Source organism: Gorilla gorilla, chromosome 12 (assembly GCF_029281585.2).
Source record: "Gorilla gorilla gorilla isolate KB3781 chromosome 12, NHGRI_mGorGor1-v2.1_pri, whole genome shotgun sequence".
NCBI lineage: Eukaryota > Metazoa > Chordata > Mammalia > Primates > Hominidae > Gorilla > Gorilla gorilla.
This window is the reverse complement of record NC_073236.2, coordinates 36,600,550-36,614,283: the sequence shown is the minus strand read 5'-3', so window position 1 is coordinate 36,614,283 and position 13,734 is coordinate 36,600,550. Positions and strand designations below refer to the sequence as shown.

Genomic DNA, 13,734 nt, shown 5'->3' with positions numbered 1-13,734 from the left:
GCAAAACCCCGTCTCTACTAAAAATACAAAAATTAGACAGGCATGGTGGCGCATGTCTGTAATCCCAGCTATTCGGGAGGCTGAGGCAGGAGAGTCGCTTGAACCCGGGAGGCAGAGATTGCAGGGAGCTGAGATTGTACCACTGCACTCCAGCCTGGGCAACACAGTGAGACTTCTATCTCAAAAAAAAAAAAAAAAAATATATATATATATATATATATATATATATATATATATATATATAAATTTTTATATATTTTTAATTATGGTAAGGGCACATAACAGAATTTATCATCTTAGCCATTTTTAAGTGCACAGTTCAGTTCAGTAGTTTTAAGTAGAGGGACATTGCTGCAGCCCATCTGTAGAGCTCCTGCCATTTTATTTCCAAAGTCTCTCTCACCTCATTGCATTGCCAGAATTGTTTGAGCTTGCTCATAAGTCTTTTTATCACATAAATGACATATTCTAGGCCCAAATCTTCCTTACATGTTGACATATTATCGAATTTTATGTTCGAGAACACAGTTAAGAACTTGATGTCTAGTTCGAGAAACACAAGAGGCTTAAGGGAAAATTCAAAGTCACTGCTCATGTTTCTGTTGGTTTTGTCTCCCTTCCAAGCAGCTCAGTCTGCAGTGATGATGGAGAAGGAACTTCATCAGCTGAAGAGAGCCAGTTATGCCAGTACAGATCAGCCATCCTGGATGGAACTTGCCAGAAAGAAATCTCAAGCTTGGAGTGACATGCCCCAGATTATAAAATAGGTGGGCAGTGTGCTGATAAAGCATGTCCACTACCCTGACAAGCCACTTAGTTAAAAACTGCCAGTATATTGTGGCAAACAAACTGTGAAACTTAAAGATTGATTTTATCATCAAGTTATGACGAACTTGGGGAAGAGGAAGGAACCAGGCAAAACAAAGAGGATAAACACACAGCCATACTCCTGGGCCAGAGGGCCCAGAAACAAGAACAACATTGAAAAAGTCCAGGAACCAGTTCCTGTGCCCAAAGGTACGAATGTGTCTTTTCGAATTCCCTTGATAAAGAAGCCTCAGACAAGGAAGAAAATAGAAATGAAATTGGACACATAAATAGGACACCCAGCAAAGGCCAGAAGAGAAGCCCTTCTAGGAGAAGGGACATCTGTGCTTCCAGCTGAGATTGGCCCATGTCTCTGGTCGCTCTCTTGCCTGTGGATCCTGTCTTCTTTCATGTTTACTACGAGGCATGACATTCATGGCAAAACGGATGCCGTTTCCAAGAGCAGCTATAAAACAATCTGTTTTCCTAAAGACAGCCACTCTGAGAAGGAGATGAAGGAACATGGCAGGGTTCATCAATTCATAGACTGTTTCCAAAAATAATTTTTAAACTTTTCCACTAGGCATCTGTGTCTTTAACCGCTGCACAATGCATTGCCTGTTTAATAAAAGGTTTCAAACATGCCTCTGTTCTAAGTGTAAATGTTATTTCCACTCAGAGAACATCCTCCAGCACTGAGTTAAATGCAATGAATAGGGTTTTGCTTCATGCATGCCTCATTTCAAATTCTGAATTGGGTTAATTGTGGAGTTTGAGTTTTTGAGGTTTTTTTTTCCCCCGGTGAGAATTTTGGAAGACAGACGGTAATGTAGGGTTTTAACTCTTTTCATCTATTTAGTACGACATACTAAATACATAAAATTTCCTTAGAAGTTATCATTCTTTAGCATCTAATCAATCGAACCTGCATATTTCTGTTGAAAGCTGGGTTACCGGTGCATCAGCCAGTGTGACCCATGAATGTGGAATGTGGAAAAACCAGGCAGAAGGAAAACATATTTGAAATCTCGGAATTGTCTTGGTTACATAATGCCTCTTTGCTGTTTAAAATAGTTCCAATTTGTTCCTTTGAACAAGGTAATCTCCATGGGAGTACGCGTAGCTGGGGGCATTTAGCCATCAGAATCGCTACAACTTCATGATATACTGTAATTTGATTTTATATACCCTAGGGCCTTGCTACTTTTATTGTATTTTCCATCTTTATGAATATTATTTTTCTAGCTGTTAGTACTACACAGATTGATTGAGCCTACCTTTATTGAGAAAGTCCTGGGTCAGTTTTTTTCCCAACCGAGTTGATTTACTAATTGCATTCTCTTAGAGAACGTCAATACCGAATTCCATGGTGAATATGCTCTAACACAAGAGCTCCGTCCATCTAGCCTTGCTTCCAAAGCCGAGGCGTCTGTGAACTGTTTTAACTGGCAAACATTGTGTTGGCTATTATTACCCTCAAACCACCATTTCTCCCTAGCAGATGATCAGATGAACCATTTTGAGACAGCAGATTTCACTGCAAGATCAAAAGTATTTGGTTTGGTTTTGTTCAAGCAGATGCTGATATTCTCTGTGTATTTGAGGACTTGGTTTAATTCTCTCTGACGCCTGGTGAGTTAGAAGGGTGCCATTTTTAGGACACTGGGAGAATTCACTAGGGTGTGGCCCTGCAGTTGCCACTTTCAGCATGGAGGTGGTGACCCTTCTGTCGTAACCAGCTGAGACGTTGGCCGAAATTTGGGGATGTCGGAAGTCCAGAGTGGCAGCAGAGATGGTAAAAGCCTGCAAGGAATTACCAGCCCTGGTTTTCCTAAGAAGAAAGACGGGGGAGCAATTACTGAGCCAGCCACTGCTCTGTATTTCATATGTAATTTAGAATCCTCTGCACAGTCCTTTGAGGGTAAGTACTTTATGTCCACTTTGCAGGTGCGGAAACTGAGGCACATTGAGGTTAAGATCCCACAGCAGGTATGCACCTGGAAAGTGACTCCAAGGCCCATGCTTTTAAACACTACCTTCGAGTAACATCCCCATTTTTATATTTTATTTATTTTATTTTATTGACAGGGTCTCGCTCTGCCCCCAGGCTGGAGTGCAGTGGAGCAATCTCAGCTCACTGCAGCCTTGAGCTCCTGAGCTCAAGCAGTCCTCCCACCTCAGCCTTCCAAGTAGCTGAGACAACAGATGTGCACCACCACACCTGGCTAACCTTTTTTTTTTTTTTTGGTAGAGATGGGGTCTCACTATGTCGCCTAGGCTAGTCTTGAACTCCTGGGCTCAAGCGATCCTCCTGCCTCAGCCTCCGAGAGTGTGGGATTACAGGCATGAGCCACTCCACCCAGCCAACATCCCCATTTTTAAAAAGCATTGGTGCAGCGAATCACTTGAGGTTAGGAGTTCGAGACCAGCCTGGCCAACATGGTGAAACCCCATCTCTACTAAAAATACAAAAAAATTAGCTGGGTATGGTGGCAGGCGCCTGTAATCCCAGCTACTCAGGAGGCTGAAGCAGGAGAATTGCTTGAACTCGGGAGGCAGAGGTTGCAGTGAGTCGAGATCACACCACTGCACTCCAGCCTGGGCAACAGAGTGACACTCCATCTCAGAAAAAAAAAAAAATTTTTTTAAATAAAAAGCACTGGTGCAGTGGTGAATCTGTGGTCTCCAAGACAACCCAGACATGAGAGCACTGAACTTGACCTTGGGGGTTCCTATGTCCTAGGGACACCTCATCCTTTAATTCCTTGGACAGACTGGAAAAAGGGAGGAGGAGGGGTTTATAGTTTTTAATCATGAGCAACTGCCTCAACTATGTGGTATTTTCATTCATTCCTTCACCTCATTCAGGTGACGCTTTAGTGCCTGCATTCTATGAGGGTATAGGGACAGCTGATGAACAAACAAGTAACAGGCTAACCTTGTGCCACACCTGTCTTATTTGGGTATGGGGGGGGACAATAAATAAATATAAAACCAAAAAACCCCAAGTAAAAACAGTAATAAGTTCAATGACGAGTCTAAAACAGAAGTTCTTGATCATGGTGGAAAGACTACGTGAGATTGGGTGGTTAGTGAAAGGTTTGCTGGAAGTGATCTAATTATAAAAATGATCATGGTAGCCTAGTCTAAGGTAATGCTAGAGGTGGAGAGAAGTAGATGGATTCAAACCACAATTTAAAGGTAGCGTCAGGCCGGGTGCGGTGGCTCATGCCTGTAATCCCAACACTTTGGGAGGCTGCGGCAGGTGGATCATCTGAGGTCAGGAGTTCCAGACCAGCCTGGTCAACATGGTAAGACCCTGCCTCTACTAAAAATACAAAAAAAAAAAAAATTAGCCAGGTGTGATGGTGCATGCCTCTAATCCCAGCTACTAGGAAGGCTGAGGCAAGAGAATCATTTGAACCTGGGAGGCAGAGGTTGCAGTGAGCTAAGATCACACCACTGCACTCCAGCCTGGGCAACAGAATGAGACTCCATCTCAAAAATAATAAAGTAGAGTTAACATCAAATCCAACATACAGGTGGGTTTGATATGTTTGGTATGAGAAGGAAAGGATGGAGGTAGAGATGACACCTAGATTTTTGGCTGGAGCTTCTAGGTGAGTCGTGGTAACACAGAAATGGGAGTGGAGGGTGAGATTCACAGAAAGGAGTTCAGTTTGGACATCTTAAATCTGAGATTCCCATTAGACATCTAAGTGGAAATATCAAGTTATACAATTGTAGGTAATCAGCATTTGGATAGAATGGGAATTTAGGGGTCTAGACAAGGGAGAACAGGGTGGGAGGATTGATCCTAGGACACTCCTGTACTAGGGATCTAGAGTTGTCAAAAGGGTCTGTGAAGGAAGAGGGACAACAAGAGCGAGGCAAGAAAAAGTGTTTGAAAGAAGAGGGAAGAATCAGCTGTGTCAAGAGGGACCTGCTGAGAGTGGGATCTGCTGAGTGGGATCTGCTGAGAGTGGGATCCACTGAGATTGGGACCTGCTGAGCGTGGGATCTGCTGAGCGTGGGACCCACTGTGAGTGGGACCTGCTGAGAGTGGGACCCGCTGAGAGTGGGATTGGCCGAGAGTGGCATCTGCTGAGAGTGGGATCTGCTGCTGAGAGTGGGATCTGCTGAGAGTGGGATCTGCTGAGAGTGGGATCCGCTGAGAGATCCAACCAGATGAGAACAAGAGCAGCCATTGGCTTGGGAACACAAAAGCCATAGGTGGCTTGACAAGGGCCCTTTCTGTGGAAAAGTGGGGGTGGAGGCACAGGGTAGATTAGGTCAAAGCTGGCCAGTCTGTAGCTACATCAGCTATAACCAACTTCCAAGAAATTTTACTCATACATGAATAGGAGCAGAAGAAATGGCAGTAGCTGGGGGCAAGAGAAAGTTTTCCTATTCATTTGATACAAGAGGAGGTTTACGTATGGATAGGAGTAGACTTGTAGGAGAGAAGGGAAAATTGCTGAAGCGGGTCTTTCCGAAGCACACCTCGCCATCCAGAGATTCAGACAAGGATGAAGCACCCACACCTGCAGGCTGCTTTTGTTGTTCTTGGAAATAGGAGCCCCACGTTTTGATCCAGCTGATAAGGGGGAGCCACTGTAACGATGACATGGTCATGTGCTTGCCCTGGCTAAATGTGGACGCTGGCCCGTTTTCCTTACCGTGGCTTGAGTGTTAGTGCAGAGCTTTGGTATTCAGGGAGAAGGGTGTGTGACGTTATTTGGGTGTACAGTGCTCTGACAGCCCATATATATGATTGATACCCCAGGAGTCTCCTTTCCCCTGAAGAGCGAGGTAAAATCAACTTGGATGCCAACAGATTCTATGCTTGAGAAATCCAAAGCTTTCCCCCTGGTTCCCGGGTCTTCTGTTTCTACTGTCTCCTTTGCACTTGGAACTTGTGCATTCTTGGAAGTTTTGCTCTCTTTCCCCAGAACTTGGCCCCTTCAGCAGTCTGCAGAAGAACTCCATACATATCTGCATTCTGTGTCTTGGTCAAACCCGTTAAATAATTGGGACTAGGGTCACAAGGAGGGGACGCATCCTGAGGGACGTGGCCCTCCCTAGCTTCCTAGTCCCACAGCTCTACCTGCCTAGCGGGACAGATTTCCCTTGTTTGTCTTAGGCACATCAGGCCTGCCTTGGGCTCTCCCTCATACACGACTCCAAGCAGCTTAACAGAGAATGTCTTCAGAACAAATGGAGTCGTCCCACTGAGGAGAATGTGATGAGTAAAATGTTCTTCACCTCATTCAAGGCTATGCTTTGATGAGTGCTTAAAACCACCAGCAACAGGATCTGTGGTTCTTGTGATTCCATCCATCCTGAGTTGCCACACTTCTCAAAAAAAAAATCCGTCTTATAGGACTGACAATGCAAACGGCCCTGAAGAGAGTCCTCCTCCATACTCCATCCAGGTTTGGATAAGCCTGTCCCTGAGACCATCACCATTTCGGACTCAGGTGAGGCCGCCCACCTGAGGAGAACCCAGGCTTCTTTGTGCACACTTCAGAGGGGGTGCTCGTCTATTTCATAGGCAGAGAGTCATTGAGAAGAAGAAAAAACAGGGAGCAAATAGAGGTACCCCTGCCATTTTAAGAAAAATGCAGCCAGTGAGGTGGGCTCTAGATTTGCATCACTGTTAAATGGAAAACGGAGGAAGAAAAAAATTCAAAGACAGCAATTATTGTATTAGATTCTGGGGGAAAAGACAGGAAAATATTTCTATAGAGGAGGTTTGAAATTGAAATATTTTAGGCATTTCAAAGTATGTCCACAAATGCTGTGGCAGTCCTCTCTTCAACGTGTGGAGCCTAATTCCCCTTCCCTTGAGTGTGGGACAGACAGAGTGCTCACTTCTAACTGCAGAACAGTTAGCAGATGGGAAGATATGTGCTGTCTGAAGCCAGGCCATGAAAGACACAGCTGCATTTGCCTTGCATGTTCTTGGACCATTCACTCCGAAGGAAGTCAGTCCCTGTATCTCGAGGACACTCAGGCAGCCTGTGGAGATGCCCACACAGCTCGATGGCCAGCAAGTTGGTGCTGGTGGCTGAGGCCTCCCACCAGCCAAGTGGATGAACTGCCTTGGAATGGGCCCCGCCAGCCCCTGTCAAGCCTTCAGAGGCCTGCAACCCAGCTGACACACTGACAGCAGCCTCACGAGAAACCTCAGATCAGACTGCCTGGCGGGGCTGCTCCCAAACCTTGACCCACTGAAACTGCATGTATTATTAAGTCAGCACGATTGGGGATAATTTGTTACACAGCAACGGGTTTTTCATATTATTTTTCTGGATCTTGAAGTGAAAAATCCTTAGTTGTTTTAAAGTTAACATTTTAGCTGGGGTTAAGAATATAAGCGTAAGCACAGTATGAGAAAATGTTATTTAACACCTCCCGAACGGCAGGCTGTCTCAGGCTGTGCAGCAGAGATAGCTGGAGGCATACCTCAAACACCTGTGGTCCCCTCGCATGGTATGGAGTTGTTCTGGAAGCAAATGCCCAGTTGGGAACCGCATCGCCAGCCTCAGCCCCCTCCCACCCAACACACACAACTGCCTAGGCCTGTAATCAAGTCCTGGCTCCTGGAATGTAGGCGGAAGTGATACGCACCCCCCCAATACAAATCCTTAACTTCTAGAGAAGGTTCATGTGAGGACAACCAGGATGGCAGGCGAGAAAGTCTCCTGTGGGTGAGACTTCACAGAAGCGAGAGGCTTAGCTCAGAAAGACCCAGGGGAGGGAGGAGAGGTTTCGACAGCATCTGTTGGAAGGAAAGAGGAAGAGAAAATGGACTCATTCAGTATAATGCCACAGGGAAGAAACCAGGACCATAAATGAATGTTTGAGAGGACAAAGAAAGACATGTTTTAACTGTGAGAGCTGTTCAGTGCAGGACAGGATGTCCAGTCAGGAGTGAGCTCTCTGGCACCTGAGGGGGCAGGCTGCCAGAGGACCTCACCCCTCCAGGATGCTATATGGATCCTCACCTTCGGAGGAAGTCTGAACTAAGCGGCCTCCCCAGCCTGGAGCCACTCTGCATCTTGAACTACAACAGGTACTATCTGAGGCAGGGGCATTTCATATAGTGCTCTTCTTACTATTTATTACCAAGAAATAATCATTCAGAAAGTCCTCCAAGTAGGCTTTTATGTAGAATGTCATTGTCCAGAATGCTTTGACAGCTTTTTATTACCAGAAGGCAGCCATGCAGAACCAGCCAGTCAGAAGACGGTCCTTCTGGGCCCCGTACACATCTGTTTCCCCAGCCCCACCCCTGAGCCCTTCAGTTGGTTCTGTTGAACTCCCGTGTGGAGGGAAATATTTATCCTTTGATCGATGGAAATAATCTGTAGTGAATAGGTGTTTTTGGATCAAATAGCAGAAATAATGCAGGCTGAACACATGCTTGTTGGGTGACATTTGCTTTCTATGCATTGTCTAACTTCCTTCCTGCCTTCTCTGTTGGGAAATTATCCTTATTTGCATGGAAAGAAAAGAGAGGTGTGTGTGATGTCCAGAAGGTGACTAGAAAAAGTGGCGGCTGGGCTGGTGGTTAGGGTGTGCCCCAGGAGTCCAGCCTCTCCAGAAAGCACCCTGAAGGTGTGCAGGCAGGCCAGAGGCCTCCAGACCTGCAGGCCTTATAGCCTGAGTGGCCCTTCCTGCCAAACGCCCAGTTTGACAGCTGCTATTCCACTTGCAGAAAAACTGAAATTCAGTATTGAGCTCACTATCCAGTAAGAACGAGTTGCTCCTGAAAGATTTCCCATGGGAAGAAGAATTCTGCCATCAAACTTAGGATAATGCAAAATTGCATTACCTTTCAACTCAATCTTTCAGGAGCAGAAGCCTTTATATTTAGATTCTCCATCTCTCCCAAGGAGGGGCGGAGGGATTGTTTTCATCACCACTTACCCCTGCCGCCCCACTTACCATCTCATCTGTAAGGATCAGGTGCTTCTGCCAGTGGGGGCTGCCCAGGCTCCCACGAGGCAGAGCAGGAGGCAGTGGTTGGACGCCCGCCATAATGCTGGGTGTAGGGCAGCCCACTGGAGCCTCTGCCTCAAATTGCCCTGTCCTCTCAGAGCACTGTCCACCAGTGGTGCTGAAATGAGGAGTTTACAAAGGATATAGGGCTGGGCACTAAACTCACAGTGGCCAAGATCAGAGCCGGCTTTCCTGGCACTGGCTAGAGACAGGTATGTCTTGGATCAATGGGGACCCTGAATGTGACTGCAGGGGACCTGAGTCCCAGCAGCTGCTACCCTTACAGGCAAGAGTTCCGTGCATCCAGTGGACACCTCTGCACTGGCCATAGCAGGGTTTCAGAGCTCTCTTCTCTCTATGATCTCTTCCCATGGGAGGCTGGGCTTCAGAGCTATTCAGAGCTACACTATAGGCTAAATTGGGTCCCTCAAAATTCATATGTGGAAGTCTTAAACCTAATGCCTCATAATTGGCTGTGTTTGGAGACAGGGTCTTTAAAGAGGTAATCAAAGTAAAATGAAGTCACTAGTGTGCGCCCTAATCCAGTATGACTGGTGTACCAAGAAGAAAAGGAGATTAAGACACAGACACACGCTGAAGGAAGACCATATGAAGACAGAGGTGGCCGTCTACAAGCCAAGGAAAGGCCTCGGAAAAAATGAACCCTGCTGACACCTTAATTTTTGACTTTCAGTCTCTAGAATTATGAAAAAAAAATTTATCTTGTTTAAGCTGCCCAGTCTGGGATACTGTGTTATGGCAGTCCTGATTAACCTACAAGTCTAGTGTGGTCTACATTTAGGATTGCGGTTGCCTCTCTGGGTCTAGGCTAGGAGAGGTGACCTCTTGGGCCCCACCAACTCTGAGCCTTTGTGGTCAACCACAAATAAGGCCAGCTTATTTTTGATACTTGTGGCAGGCAGCTTTTTATTAAGAAAAAGAGTCTGGGTGCGGTGGCCCATGCCTGTAATCCCAGCACTTTGGGAGGCTGAGGCGGGTGGATCATGAGGTCAGGAGTTCCAGTCCAGCCTGGCCAACATGGTGAAACCTCGTCTCTACCAAAAATACAAAAATTAGCCAGCATGGTGGTGCGTGCCTATAATCCCAGCTACTCCAGAGGCTGAGGCGTGAGAATCGCTTGAACCTAGGAGGTAGAGATTGCAGTAAGCTGAGATCGCGCCACTGTACTCCAGCCTGGGTGACAGGGCGAGACTCTCTCCAAAAACAAAAAAGAAAGAAAGAAAGAAAAAGAATCACCTTTCATTTTTAGTTCTCTTTGCTCTCCCTAGTTTCCAATACCTTCAGTCTCTGTGCCCCTCCCTCCTTCTCAGTACATTGCTTTGATTCAGTCTGGAGAAGGCTGCAGTCTTCATTTGCGAGGCACTCACCAGCCCTGGCAATGCCGTCTTTTACTTTACACCCAGTCAGTCGTCAGCATGGTGGTGCACCTGGTACACAGCAGGTGTCTAGCTAATGTCTGTGGAATGGATTAATAAAGAAGGTAATCAGTTACATGAATGTTTCCATACAGGGTTTCTTAGTGGGAGTAGAAGGGCAGCAGAGATGGAAAGAAGGAGACAGGCAAAAGAAAAGAGGAACTTTGTTTGAAACTATCCAAACCTGCTCTTCTCAGCTACATATCAGACCACAACTACCTGTTATATGGAATATTGCCTTTACATGGGCATTTTGTAGCCCAAAATATGGCAAATGTTCTTGGCTAATTAATGTTCCATGTACAATTGAGAAATGCTGTTGTTGGGTAAAAAGTCCTATAAATGTTAATTAGACCAAATTAGACACGATTGGTTGATCGTGTTGTTTGGGTCATTTATAACCTTAATGATTTTTTGCCTACTTATTCCACCATTTACTGAAAGAGGAGTGTTGAACTCTCAAACTGTAATTGTGGATTTCTCTATTTCTCCTTTCAAATCTATTAGTTTTTGTCTTGGGGATTTTGAAGCCTCTGTGGTTAGGTGCAAACACGTAGAGAACTGTTACGTCTTCTTGGATAATTGACCCCTTTATTACTATATAATGCCTCTATTCCTGATTATCTTCCTTGTTTTAAGTTTACTTTAAAATTAATACAGCTACTCCAGCTTTCTTTTGGCTGGTGTTTGCATAGTGTACATTTCTCCATCCATTTCCTTTTTTTTTTTCATTTTTAATTGTAAAGATGAGATTTTGCCATGTTGGCCAGGCTGGTCTCAAACCCCTGGCCTCAAGTGATCTGCCTGCCTTGGCATCCCAAAGTGCTGGGATTACAGGCATGAGCCACCATGCCTGGCCTCCATCCATTTACTTTTAATGTATGTATGTCTTATCTTTAAAGTGGGTTTATTGTAGACAGCATAAAGTTGAGGCACGCTTTTTTATTCAGTCATAGTCTTTTAATTGGCATGTTTAGACCATTCATATTTTAAATGGTTATTGATATGGTCAGATTTAAATTTACCATGTTACTAGCTGTTTTCTAGTTGTTCTATGTGTTGTTTGCTGTTTTTTCTCTTTTACAACATTCTCTGTGTTTATTTTTCTATTATTTTATTTTATTTTGAGAGTGTCTCACTCTGCCATTCAATCTGGAGTGCAGTAGCTCAATCACAGCTCACTGCAGCCTCAACCTCCTAGGCTCAAGAAATCCTCCCACCTCAGTCTCCCAAACTACAGGTGTGTGCCATCATGGCTGGCTAATTTTTTTTTCATAGGTAGAGTCTTCCTATGTTGCCCAGACTGGAAGTATTTTTTATGATTCAATTTTGTCTCTTCTATTAATATATCAATATTGAATATCCCCTCTATTAAAGTATTTCTATGACTCAATTTTATCTCATTTATACTTTAAAAACAGTTTTAGTGGTTGCTCTAGCATTTAAAATATACATTTTAAAATAATCTGAGTACACCTTCAAATAATGTTATGCAATTCCACAGTTATTGTAAGTGTTTTATAAAAATATATTTCCAATTCTTCCTTCCCGTTTCTTGTGCCTTGTTTGCCATACATTTCACTTTTCCATATGTTATAAACACGTATTCTATCGTTACCATGTTTGCTTTTAACAGTTATCTTTTAGAGGAAATATAAGTAAAGAAAAAATGTTTTACTTTGCTTTTATTTATTTTATTTTGATGCTTTTTTGACCTTTATCATATTCCTTCTCCCTAAAGATCTACCTTTATTTTTTATTTATTTATTTATTTATTTGATACAAGAGTCTCGCTCTGTCACCCAGGCTGGAGTGCAGTGATGCAATCTCCGCTTACTGCAAGCTCCACCTCCTGGGTTCACACCATTCTCCTGCCTCAGCCTCCCAAGTAGCTGGGACTACAGGCACCCGCCACCATGTCCAGCTAATTTTTTTGTTTTGTTGTATTTTTAGTAGAGACAGGGTTTCACCATGTTAGCCAGGATGGTCTTGATCTCCTGACATTGTGATCTGCCCATCTTAGCCTCCCAAAGTGCTGGGATTACAGGCATGAGCCACCGCACCCGGCCTAAAGATCTGCCTTTAGTATTTATGGTAGAGTACGTTTACTGGCAATGAATTTCCTCAATCTCTGTCTGCCTGAGAAGGTTTTTACTTCTCATATCTTTTTAAGGATATTCTAAGTAGGTATAGAATTTTGGATTGCCAGCCTTTTTTTTTTTCTTCATTTAGTACTTTAAAGATGTTAATCCATCGTGTTCTGGCTTGCATGGTTTCTGACAGAAGTCTGTTGTATCCTTGTTCCTCAATAGACAGCATGTTTATTTTCTCTGATCGCCTTCAAGAGTTTCTCTTTGTCTTTGATTTACAGCAATTTACATATGATATGTGTAGGTATGTTTGTTTCTTTGTTTTTGGTATTTATCCTGCTGGTGTGCTCTGGTATTCTTAGGTCTTTGATTCTGTGTCTCTAAGTTTTTTCTTTTTTTTAACTATAAAGTTCAGTGTCTGTACAGACTGTCAAAAATTGCCAATGCTGATTATATTTCAAGTCATCATGGTGGAGTATTGGGAAAAGTTTTCAATTAGCAATAATCACACCTCAGATAAACCTCATTGGCTATGATACTGCCACTGCATAAAGCTCTGTCACTAATTTTTTAAAGTTCTCAGCCATTATTTTTCTCAGATACGTTTTCTGCGTAATTTTTTCTTCTTCTTCTGGAATTCTAATTATGCTTATGTTAGACTGTCTGATATTTCTGGTATTGTCCTACAGTTCTTGGATTATCTGTACTGTCTTGAGATTTTTTTTTTTGCTTTTTTCCTCTTTGCATTTTATTTTGGGTAATATCTTTAAGTTTACTTATTCTTTACCCAGCTCTACAAATTATACTGATGGGCCCATCAAAAGCACATCTCATCTCCATTACTGTGTTTTGTTTCTAGTATTTCCATTTGATTCTTTATAATGGTTTCCATTTCTCTGCTGCAATTACCTATCTGGTCTTGCATGCTGTCTACCTTTTCCTTTAGATCCTTTAACATATTAATCATAATTAATGTCTGATAGCTCCAACATCTGTGTCATATATGAGTCTGGTCCCAATGTTTGCTTCATGTCTTCAGAGTGTGCTTTTCATGGTTTTTTGTATGCCACATTTTTGTTGTTGTTATTGAGAGCTGGAAATATTAAATAGAACAATATGGTGAATATTCCAGTCCCAGGATCAAATGCATGTGACTAGAGACAATTTAGGAATGAAAAGAAGTTATGTGGAGGTTTTATAACCTAGAGTTCAAGTCTACAGTGGTTTGGAAATAGACTTTGAAAAGTGGGCAGCTTAGACTTTCCCCTCACTTTAATTTTTTAAAATCAGGATAAAGCATACATATGGGTTTTTTTTTTTTAAATCATAGTCTATAGCAGAGGTCAGCAAATTTTTTCTTAAAAGGCCAAATGACAAATATTTTAGGCTATGTG

At 43.5% G+C, this 13,734-nt stretch overlaps 1 protein-coding gene and 1 non-coding gene across 5 annotated transcripts in view; one reads left to right on the top strand and one right to left on the bottom strand.

Annotated features, from left to right (window-relative positions):
- Positions 1-1,451, top strand: part of CRACDL (CRACD like) — a 145,497-nt gene extending 144,046 nt beyond the window's left edge. For 2 of the 4 annotated variants that reach the window (XM_031008320.3, XM_031008321.3), the window contains one exon: positions 625-1,451. In XM_031008320.3, coding sequence (XP_030864180.3) covers positions 625-767 — 143 coding nt within the window. In that variant the 3' untranslated portion in view covers positions 768-1,451. The remainder of the gene's footprint in view (positions 1-624) is intronic. The other 2 variants (XM_055378472.2, XM_031008322.3) reach the window with 1 other exon arrangement.
- Positions 1,452-12,757: 11,306 nt separating this feature from the next.
- Positions 12,758-12,896, bottom strand: LOC115933680 (U4 spliceosomal RNA). The gene has a single exon (XR_004069534.2). It is a non-coding gene; the product is annotated as a U4 spliceosomal RNA (small nuclear RNA).
- Between the last annotated feature and the right edge of the window lie 838 nt (positions 12,897-13,734).